This window comes from Canis lupus, chromosome 25, assembly GCF_048164855.1.
Source record: "Canis lupus baileyi chromosome 25, mCanLup2.hap1, whole genome shotgun sequence".
NCBI classification, from domain to species: Eukaryota; Metazoa; Chordata; class Mammalia; order Carnivora; family Canidae; genus Canis; species Canis lupus.
The window spans coordinates 6,006,264-6,018,380 of record NC_132862.1 but is presented as its reverse complement, the minus strand read 5'-3'; the positions used below and the strand labels follow the sequence as shown (position 1 = coordinate 6,018,380).

The 12,117-nt window shown below is 37.6% G+C and overlaps 1 protein-coding gene across 1 annotated transcript; it reads left to right on the top strand.

Moving 5' to 3' along the window:
• The first annotated feature begins 6,766 nt into the window (after window positions 1–6,766).
• Window positions 6,767–7,690, top strand: LOC140616798 (olfactory receptor 8S1-like). Its single transcript, XM_072797549.1, has one exon. The coding sequence runs from the start codon at window positions 6,767–6,769 to the stop codon at window positions 7,688–7,690; it is 924 nt and encodes a 307-aa protein (XP_072653650.1).
• Window positions 7,691–12,117: the final 4,427 nt, after the last annotated feature.

Below are 12,117 nucleotides of genomic sequence, written 5' to 3'. Positions count from 1 at the left end.
CTCACACCCATCCCACTCCCACCCCCATCTGTCAGCTTTTCCAATTCTTCTCTCTCTGGCTCAGAGAGGCATAGCGGAAAGATCAGCAAGTCTACTTCTGAAACATGTCTAACAGGACTGAGATCTCAGTCTCTTCCGCTTTGCAGGCATTATCTGTTTTTGTGAGCATTTCTCTTAGGACCCCATTCATTTGGATTCTACAAAAGAAAAGCAATCCTTCCTTCCCTCATGAGAAAAGAAGGAAATGGCTTCTCACAAAAACACTAAACTTCCTGGAAAGGCCAATGAAATGAACACCCTCTCCAATTTGTTCCAATCCCAAACTTTGTATATAAGCAGGGAAGGAGAGGGTTTATTATAACTAGTAGTAACAACATAGGTTCTGCTATCTCTTACTAAGCCTTGTAAAAGGTGTCTGATGCCATTATTGGTAGATATTACCAAATGTAGGGTATTTATGCTGTGGGAATATAAACTTGTTCAGACACTATGGAAAACATCACAGAGGTTCCTCAAAAAAAGTAAGAAGACTGCTAACTCTGGGAAACGAACTAGGGGTGGTAGAAGGGGAGGAGGGCGGGGGGTGGGAGTGAATGGGTGATGGGCACTGGGAGTTATTCTGTATGTTAGTAAATTGAACACCAATAAAAAATAAATTAAAAAAAAAAGAAAAAAAAAAGTAAGAAGAGATCTACCATATAATCCAGCAATCCCACTCCTTGATAGATACCCAAAGGAAATGAAAATAGGATATCAAAGAGATATATGCAATTCTGTGTTTACTTCAACATTATTCATAATAGCTAAGATATGGAGGCAATCTAAGTGTCCATCAAGAAATAAATTGATAAGGAAGATGTGGTATATGTATACAATTGAATGTTATTCAGCCGTAAGAAAGGGGCATCCTGCCATTTGTAACAACATAAATGAATCTTGACTACTTTGTGTTAAGTGAGATAAGTCAGACAGAGAAAGACAAATACTGTATATCACTTATATATGGGATCTAAAAAAGCCAAAGTCATAAAAACAGAATAAATGATGGTTCCTAGAAGATGGGAGCTTGGGAAATAGGACAGATGTTATTTAAAGATACAACCCTCTGGGGTACCTGGCTGGCTCAGTTGATAGAACATGTGACTCTTGATCTCAGGGTCATGAGTTCAAGCCCCAGGTTGAGTATGGAGCCTACTTAAAAAAAAAAAAATTAAAGATACAACCTTGGGGCGCCTGAGTGTTTCAGTCGGTTAAGAGTCTACCTTCACCTCAGGTCATGGTCCTGGGGTCCTGGGATTGAGCCCCACATCAGGCTTCCTGCTCAGCAGAGAGCCTGCTTCTCCCCCTCCTTGTCCCTCTGCCCCTCCCCACTGCTGTGTTCTTTCTTTTTTTTTCTCTCCTGTCAAATGAATAAATAAAATATTTTTAAATAAATAAAGATACAACCTTGCAACAAGTAGTAAGTAAATCCTAGAGATCTATACACAGTACAGTGAATATAATCAACAGTATGGTACTATAATGTAACATGACAGAGGTGCAAATTACCACTACAATGGCAATAATATTACATAAATGTATCAAAGTAATATGTTGTACACTTTAAATTTATACAATGTTATATGTCAAATATATTTCAATTTAAAAAATAACTCCTAACAATGATAACAAAGAGAAACTTATAAATTGGTTAATTCACTAGCTGTACATTTTATCATACATTGTCACCTCAGGACATCCAAAAAGCTTAGATGTTGCAAAATAACGAAACTTCTCCACAACAAACACAGGTACTTCATAAAAACATACATATAGACCTATGGTTATAACCTAAAACTGTCTTCTAGATGTGGAGATACTAGCAAAAAGCCCTTCCCTTCACCCCTCCTCTGCTCCCTCCACCATATTAACAACTAAGTATAGGACTACATCTAGCTCTAAGAAGTGGATTAACAGACACTCCCAGAACAGTCCTTCCTAAAAACTAACAAAAGGACATTTATAAAGGGATTATTTTACTACCTCTACTTTTAAACAGAATTTTAGTCTAAAGACTCAAGGGCACAGAACCCTTCTCTTCTCACTTCTTCCCTGCCCCTGTCCCCCAGTGAACAGTCAGCATATTCTCCAAGACATCAGGTTTAACAATTCCATTCCCAAAGTAACAACCATTCCTGTAAATTAATACTTAAAGGGTGTTGTTACTTTAACTCTCTACTCCTAACATGTTGTTCTTTTAGAAGCATTATATGTTGTGTACTCTGTTACTTTATGTCTCAGTTTTAATTGAACATTAAGGGAATGCAGTATTTTAATTGTAACTCTGTCAATATCTTTATCCAGAGTCCTGTTGCCATTTTTGTCGCCAAGAAAGGCAGGATTACATTTTTTTTTTTTTTCAGATGGAGTTGGTGTATTCTTGGTTATCAAAATACTCATAGTTTGGGGACTTTGACATGATAAATATTCATGGTGTGTAAAAGCATGATACATAACTGTACAATCTTACTTAAAATGCTTACTTGTGTAGATAGATACACACACGGGACCTAGAAGTCAAACTGCAAACTGCTTGTGATTATGGATGACTTTGTTCTTTGCTTCTTGTGTTTTTCAGTTTCCTTTTATGCACATATTAACTTTTAAAAAATAAATTTTTAAAAAACCTAAAAAAAAAAAAATAATAACTCCTAAAAAAAATAAATAAATAAAATTAAAAAATTAAAAAATAACTCCTAAAGAGCAGATTGGTGATTGCTGGAAGCCAGAGGGTAGAGGGTGGGCAAAATGGGTATAGGTGGCCAAAAGGTACAAATTTCCAGTTATAAAATAAATAAGTCTTTGGGATGTAATGTACAGCCTGGTGACTATAAGAATACTATATTGTAAGGGAGCCTTGGTGGCTCAGTGAGTTAAGCGTCTTCCTTTGGCTCAGGTCATGATCCCCGGGTCCTGGGATCAGCTCGCATCAGGCTTCCTGCTCAGTAGGGAGTCTGCTTCTCTGTCTTTCTCTCCTTCTGCCCCTCCTCAGTGCTCATTCTCTCTCTGTCTCAAATAAATAAGTAAAATCTTAAAAAAAAAAAAAAAGAATACTGTATTATACATTCAAAAGTTATCGAGACTAGATTTTAAAAGTTCTCAAGGAAAAACATTTTTTGTAACTATATATAGTGGGACGTCAACTACACTTATTGTGGTGATCATGTTATAATATATATGAATATTGAATCATTATGTTGTACACCTGAAAAAAATGTTTCATGTCAATTATATATAAAGTAAAAAGGGCATGTTGTTTAAATTCCAAATGTTTAAGCTAGCCACAAAAAACACGAGTCAACAACAAAAAAAAAAAAAATACAATACCAGATGGCTTCACTGGTGAATTCTACCAAACATTTAAGGAACTAATGACAATTCTTTTCAAACTCTTCCCAAAAAATAGAAAAGGAGGGGATACTTCCACATTCATTTTACAAAGCCAGCATTATCTGATTCTAAAACCAGATAAAGACACTATAATAAAATTATATAGATGCAAAAATCCTCAACAAATATTACCCAAAAAATAGTACATATATTCATCTACACACACACACATATATATATACACACACACACACACTACAGAGAGAGAGAGAGATTTAAAAATGCTTTTCTTATTCTCCAGTTTCTACTAGCCTAATAAAATTCTCTTTTAGGCTTTAAATAATTACTTTAATTCAGAAATTTCAAATAGTCCCCTGTGCCTCTTACTGTTTACCTTTCTAGTTAACTGAAAACTGTGTTAATTAGTGAGTCCAGAACTTGGTTTCAGACTAGACTTCAGAGAATACAAAGCATTGGCCCAGCTTCCCCTGGGTGCCAAACCCAGCCTACGGCTGCATAAGCACAGATGGCCTCTGATTGGTTCTGTTAGATTGTTCTTTCTTTATGTATTATTCTTAAGACAGTATTTAGAATTTCAGAGGAAATAAATGAAGAGATGGCAGGTTACTAGATCTGATGATGTGAGGAAGTTTTAATGAAGTATATGCCAGTTGGAAATAGGAACTTCTTTAAAGATATTCTTGTCCTTCCATATAGTGGCCTGCATTGCAGAATGACACTACTCTAGGCTAAGGTATTCAGTAAATAATCTTGATATCCTGGCATCCTCAATGTTTCTAAAGTTTGAACTATTCTGATGCCTATTATCCACTGACAGCAAGAAGAAATCGCTATCTGTTCTGTCAAGGGTCAGACATAGGTTCTCTTATGGGGAGACTTTACCTATGATGTGTCTATTTGAATGGGAAAGCCAGAATACACAAGAGCTGCCTCCTCCAGGAAAAGCCAAGAGCATGGTAATACCCTCCAACGTATTGGATATCCCCCATTTTTTCCTAACAAGTTCTATATGTGTTTTAATTTTGCTCACCATGCTCCATCTTTACTCCATCTGCAGAACTTCCGGATACATCCTACTAGTACTAGATCCTGAGACTCCTGTTCAACCCATTCTTCTTTCCCAGCTTATGATGGAAACTTCTCACCCCTTCATAGGCCACCTCCTTCTCTGGATTGGCCCCTGATGTCTCTGTTAATGTTCATTTGTCTCAGATGCTTTGGAAAGATCTTAGAAAGATCTGTCTTCACTCCCTTATAACATTGGTGACATGGACATCTCAAGCATAGACATAAATCCTCTTATTTGTCAGGATCCCCAAAGACTGCAGAAAGCTGACACCTGGAATGAAATATCAGAAATAGATGTTGACTTGTTGAAGCTACTTATTTCCTTGCTTGCACAGACTTCTAGTTGTATTTTTTCTATTATTAGAACAACCTTTCCATCTAGTCACCACTATGACAATGTGAATAGTGTGAGAGATACTGGAGAGGACAGCAATGAGAATAGTTTCAAGTGGATTAAATTGACCTTTGGTTTCCTCCCGCTTCCAGCACTGATATCCTTCTCCCCTTTCAAATTCTTCCTCATGAATATAAGGTCAGGACATGGCATGCAGCCCCAGTAAGCCTCAAGTCGCTTGGAAACTGACCTTCCAAACCACCCTTCATTCACTTCTTTCCAAATATATCCAAAAACCAGTGTGGTTTTTGGATGTGTCTAGAACACTTCTGATATCCTCTTATTTACATAATAAGCTACCCCTTGTTTAATTTTAGTCCTTTGTTCTTGTCTACATGTAAATCTGGCATCAGTCTCTCTCATGTCAGTATGAAATAAAGCCAATGTCTTTCATTCTAAATCGTAAATGAAAGCTGATGTTCATTTTCCTGGTTGAAACTGATTTATTTTCATGCTTGTAATGTAATGTAAAATTAAATGGAAGACTTTGTCCTTGGTCATTAAAGAAATGCCTGGACTCAGTTTGAGTTTCTCTTTAGGATGAGGAGGAGGATGATATCCCAAGATCATATGATACAAACAGCTGCTGCCTTCATCTACACAAAATGCAGATGTTAGCACATCACCAAAAAATAGTTTTTCAAAAATGCTACAGGCTTCTTAGATGAGACCCTGAACTCTCCAAAGATCCCGTGGTCAAATAACCCCTTACAAGTAAAAGTAGAAAAGTAGAAACCATTTTCAATATAGTCCTACCTGCAAATACTTGGTGTTCTCTAATCTTTGAAGAGCACAGAACAAACTTTTCATTCCACTTCACTTGAGTAGATTCCAAGTAAAATGTGTGCTTTCAACCATGTTTACATTTTTATCCATGCAGGATTCTCAAAAGTAAATTCTCCAACTCTTTATACTTCACCACCACTGGATCTAGCTGACGTCACCCGAAGGAACAGAGTGCACTGTTTGCACAGGGACACAGGTAACCTAGACTTGGGTCTAAGATGAGCTTGAGCCCTGGATGATAGAGTTATTAATAGAATCAGGCTTTTAACTATACTTGACAAGGAAATACTCGGATTTGAGAGGAAGCTAGAAAGCATATGAAAATTTGGGTCAGTGGATTAAAGAAGGAGAACATCTGAAAGGAGAAAAAATGTAATCAAAGACAAATAAATAGGCCCTTCTAATATCAAAAGGGGCCAAAAAAGCTAAAAAATAGGTTAAGGACAAATGAGAAAAATCTGAATGTCAAAGCAAGAAAAGTGGTCTTTATTCCTGGAACCAGGCCTAGCCACTGGGATGAGAATTTGGAAAAGTTTATTTCCTGGCTTTCTACTGGTTCTCAATGGAGCTCAGTAGCATATTCCTCAGGGGTAAAATGGGATAAATTTCTGTTCATAAAATACACCAAAAATTGTAAGAACAAATAAAATTTTTGGAAACACTCTATATACAAATAAAAACTATTAAAGTTTAAAGTGCTGTTTAGGAAGTAAGTAACTTGATATTTTGAATAAGAAGAATGACAAGAAGAGAAAAGGTTTAGTACATTCACTGTGGATATGTCATATAATGGTTTTGGACACATGATTGTAAGGATTTCTGAATTTTGGAGCATGAAGTGAAAAGTCAATAAGACTAATGTGTAAGTGAGCCAGCAATGTTATTTATCAGGTAAATTCCTATGAAACAGGAATAGAATTCTCTAAAGAACATGAATACTGAATGAGGAAGGATAAAAACTCTTCCTGATATACAGCGAAGGCAGCCTTGAGAGGTCTGAGCACAAGGTCAGACTAAGCAGTGGGGGAGGGATATATAAGATGACATGATTATCCCCTAAAAAGTGGGAACAATCATGAGTGATATCACTCCTTTTTCTATCTTATTCCAAGGAAACCCCCTCCACAAATGGCCTGGAGGAACCACAGCACCATCACGGAGTTCATTCTCATTGGGCTGTCCGACGACCCCTACATCGAAGCTCTGCTCTTTGTGTTCTTCCTGGGGATCTACCTCCTGACTGTGATGGGGAACCTGATGCTGCTGCTAGTGATCAGGGCTGATTCTCACCTCCACACTCCCATGTACTTCTTCCTGAGTAACCTGTCCTTCATGGACCTCTGCTTCTCTTCTGTCACTGTGCCCAAGCTACTGAAGGACCTTCTGTCTGAGAAGAAAACCATCTCAGTGGAGGGCTGCCTCACCCAGGTGTTCTTTGTGTTTTTCTCTTCAGGGACTGAAGCTTGTCTGCTCTCGGTGATGGCCTATGACCGCTATGCTGCCATCTGCCACCCACTGCTCTATGGCCAGGTGATGAGCGGCCAGTTCTGTGTGAAGCTGGTGTTGATCTCATGGGGTCTGGCCTGTCTCAATGCATTTGTCATTGTGCTCTTGGCTATTAACCTGGACTTCTGTGAGGCCCAAACCATACACCACTACACCTGTGAGCTGCCTGCCCTTTTCCCTCTGTCTTGTTCGGATATCTCCATCACTACCGATATCCTGCTGTCCTCCAGTTTATTGCATGGGCTTGGGACCTTCCTCCCAATCTTCTTCTCCTATGCTCGCATCATCTCCACCATCCTGAGCATCAGCTCCACCTCAGGCAGAAGCAAGACCTTCTCCACCTGCTCCTCCCACCTCATTGCAGTGACCTTGTTCTTTGGCTCAGGTTTTCTTTGTTATCTCATGCCTCCCTCAGGTTCCTCCCTGGATTTTCTCATCTCCTTGCAGTACAGTGCAGTCACACCCCTGCTGAATCCCCTCATCTACAGCTTAAAGAATAAAGAGGTGAAGGCGGCTGTGAGAAGGACACTGGGGAAATATCTCTAAGTAGTGAACAAAGACACAGTTACAAAGACTGTGTTCCTTTGCATTTCTTTTTTTGTTCCCACCTTCTCCTACACACCGTGTCACATCATTTGGAAGAAAGATTCCAGAGCTTGTCTAAATAGAGCTTGACTATTATTCTAAGGCATTAGTTCTTGACTAGGGCTCCTTATTTGGAAAGTCTGTGCTCCATTGGTTGGAAGGGAATGTGAAGACAGTTTTCCACAAGACAAATGGATAAGACAACAAAATAATTAGGTTGAAAAGATACGATGATCATTTCAGGCGATTCAGCATCTGACTAGGAGGAGTTGTGGAAAGAACTAAAAACAAAGGCATTTATTAAATTGAAGGTAACTTTTGCAAATCCCAACTTCTGGTAAGTTTTTAAATAAAACATTGGTAAATAGAAAAAATCCCATGTCAACAAAATATTCAAAACTCTATATAGAGTATTACAAACATGAGAACATTATATACTAAAGTTACAAAACATTGCCAGTATAACCATTATCTTAATCGATCTCTCCTTACTCATTAGTAAACAAGAAACAAATTTAAGTTTCTAAAAGCTCAAATCCAAGCATTAGAAAGACAACAAAAGGTAACATACGAAAAGAGGGATAAAGGAACTAATACCACAAATTAAGAAGTCAAAAAAACAAAAAAAAAAACCAGAATTGAGAAATAAATGAAAGATGTAGTCACTCAAAAACATCTAGAAAAAATAATATAATTCTGTAGAATATATTCAAAAGAAAGAAAACCAATAATGCAACACTGATATAAAAAATAAAAAATTTGGGCACCCGGGTGGCTCAGTGGTTGAGCATCTGCCTTTGGCTCAGGTCATGATCCTCCCTTCCTGGGATCAAGACCCTCATCAGGCTCCCCACAGGGAGCCTGCTTCTCCTTACACCTGTGTCTCTGCCTCTCTCTGTGTCTTTTATGAATAAATAAATAAATAAAATATTTTAATAAATAAATATTTTAAGGAAATACAAAGATTCATCTCTTATGAATTCCCACTCTTGTGTTAAAATTCACCATCACAGAGAGAACCCAAGAAACTTCAGGCTGCCACTCTTCACCCTAAAATAAAAGAGAAACCAGGCAATCTCTCCCTCTCCATACCCCTAACACCTCACCATGCGGGCCCAGGGATCTATGTAATTTCTAGATCCTGTAAGTAATAAATCTTTATTTTTCCCAAGTTTCCTGATGACTGTTGCTGAAGGGCATCTCCAGTCATAATAAGAACCACAAGGAGCCACCCAGTCATAAAATTGGTTTGGAAAGGGAAGACTGTGGGAAGCTCATGGGGCCTAGACATTTCTAGCCAACAGTTTAAACTATCCATAGGCTGAGACTGGCACAAAACGCTTGTCCGAGCACCTTCAGATCTAGGGATCATGGTCTTATATAACAAAAAACAAAGCTAGAAGAAGGAAAACTATTACCTTAGCCTGTTCTTGAACTTTACATAAATGAAGTTATTCAAAATGCCAAAAACTTAAAATATTCCATCTTCAAGTCTTTTAATTTTTTTAATTCAATTTAGTTAACATATAGTGTATTATTAGTTCCAAGTATAGAATTTAGCAATTCATCAGTTGCATATAATAGCCCATGCTCATTACATCAAGTGCCCTCCTTAATACCATCACTCAATTACCTATCTCCCCACCCACCTCCCCTCTGGCAACCCTCAGTTTGTGTCCTAAAGTTAAGAGTCTTTTATGGTTTGCCTCCCTTTCTGTTTTTATCTTCATTTATTTTTCCTTCCCTTCCCCTATGTTCATCTGTTTTGTTTCTTAAACTCCACATATGAGTGAAATTATATGGTATTTGTCTTTCTCTGACTGACTTATTTTGCTTATTGTAATACCCTCTAGTTCCATCCATGTCACTACAAGTGGCAAGATTTCTTTCTTTTTGATGGCTGAGTTATATTCATGTGGGGTGTGTGTGTGTGTGTGAGAGAGAGAGTACCAGATATTCTTTATCCATTCATCTGTTGGTGGACATCTGGGCTCTTTTCCATATTTTGGCTATCATGGACATTGCTGCAATAAACATTGGTGTACATGTACCACTTTGAATTGCTCTTTACATACCTAGTAATGCAATTGCTGAGTTACATTATAGTTCTATTTTTAACTTTTTGAGAACCTCCATACTGTTTTCCAAAGGGCCTACACCAGTTTGCATTCCCACCAACAAGGTAAAAGGGTTCCCCTTTCTCCATGTCCTTGCCAGCATCTGCTGTTTCCTGAGTTGTTAATTTTGGGTGTTTTGACCAGCGTGAGGTGGTATCTCATTTGGTTTTGATTTGTATTTCCCTAATGCTGAGTGATGTTGAGCATTTTTCATGTGTTTGTTGGCCATTTATATGTTTTCTTTGGAGAAATGTCTGTTTATGTCTTCTTCCCATTTCTTAACTGGATTTTTTTTGTTTTTTGAGTGTTGAGCTTGATAAACTCTTCATACATGTTGGATACTAGCCCTTTATGATATGTCACTTGGGAATATCCTTTCCCATTCCATAGGTTGCCTTTTAGTTTTGTTATTATTTCCTTTGCTTTCTTGATGAACTCCCAATAGTTCATTTTTGGTTTTGTTTCCTTCACCTCTGAGACATGTCTAGCAAGAAATTTCTGTGGCTGAGGTCAAAGAGTTTGCTGCCTGTTTTTCTTCTAGGATTTTGATGGATTCCTGTGTTGCATTTAGGTCTTTCACCCATTTTGAATTTACTTTTTGTGTACGGCTTAAGAGAGTGGCTCAGTTTCATTCTTCTGCATGTGGCTGTCCAGTTTTCCCAACACCATTTGTTGAAAAGACTGTTTATTTTTCACTGGATATTATTTCCTGCTTTGTTGAAGATCATTTGACCATAAAGTTGAGGGTCCATTTCTGGGTTCTCTATTCTTTTCCATTGATCTGTGTATCTATTTTTGTGCCAGCAATCTACTGTTTTGATTACAGCTCTGTAATATAGCTTGAAATCTGTAATTGTCTGAAAGCTATAGAACACTTATGAAAGAAATTGAGGAAGACACAAAGAAATGGAAAAACAGTCCATGCCCATGGATTAGAAGAACAAATGTTGCTAAAATGTCTATGCTACCCAAAGCAATTTACACATTCAGTGCAATCCCTATCAAAATGCCATCAATATTTCTCACAGAGTTGAAACAAATAATCCTAAAATGTGTATGGAACCAGAAAAGACCTTGAATAGCCAAAGTAATGTTGAAAAAGAAAACCAAAGCTAGAGGCAGTAGTCTTCAAGTCTTGATGAGGAGATGGTAAACTTCAATCTCCTTTCACCTGTGTTTTGCTTTTTACACCCATTATGTCAGCCAAAAAAACAAGATAAACTATAATTTTTGTCTCCCAACTTAGAAGAGAATGTTCTCCAGATGAATTTATCTTCAGCTTTGCTACTTAGAGTTGTCTATTCGCATGTTCTTAAGGAATCTATTTGCATGACCTTGCTGCTTAAAGAATCTACAATATTTGTTGGTCTATTGCATTAGAGGTATCAGATTTTAAAATCCTGAAAATGCTAAAAGGAAAAAAAATGAAAAATAAAAACAGTGTTAAGAATGGGTCCAGTCCCCAGAGCAATTGAACCTACCCTTCATATGTGAAATCTAATTTGCTAGTAGAAATTTTAGGCAAATGCACATTTATATAAATGAGTTTTTCAGTGATTAGACTTGAGAACTGGTTTGGGCCGATTTAAACCTGGGCAGTATATACCTACTGAGTGGCTTCTCACACGCTGAAATATTCTCTTCCATAAATGTATAAAATCAGTAACAGTAGCAGTGGTAGTGGTTGGAAGCCAGACTGCAAAATGTTGAGTAAATAGGATACACAAAGGAAGGCAGTAAGTTCATACAACACTCTCAAGGTGTTCAGATTTAGAATAAGAAAGAAGAAAGTAAAAAGGAGTGCAGAGGTTGAGGACTTTTTTAAAAGATTTATTTTTTAACTTATTTTTTTTAGAGAGAGAGAAGAGAGAGAAAGCAGGGGGAAGGGCAGAGGGAGATGAACAAGCAAACTCCCTACTGAAAATGGCACCCAGTATGGGGCTTTATCTCATCACTCCAAGATCATGGCCTTAGCCCAAATCAAAAGTCAGATGCTTAATCAACTGAGCCACATAGGCACCTGTATATTTTCTCATTTAAAATAAAGAGCTACAAAGACATTTAAAATAAAGAGCTATAAAGACTACCAATATATTAATTCAAAGGGATCCATGCACCCAAATATTTATAACAGCATTATCTACAATAGCCAAAATAGGGAAATAGCCCAAGTGCCCATTGACTGGTGGGTGGATAAGGAAGATGTGGTATATAAGTACAGTGGAATACTACTGTACCATAAAAAAGGACGAAATCTTGCCACTTTCAAGG

Excerpts from the sequence above, each read along its gene's own strand:
- LOC140616798 (XM_072797549.1), top strand. The coding sequence starts at position 6,767 with ATGGCCTGGAGGAACCACAGCACCATCACGGAGTTCATTCTCATTGGG.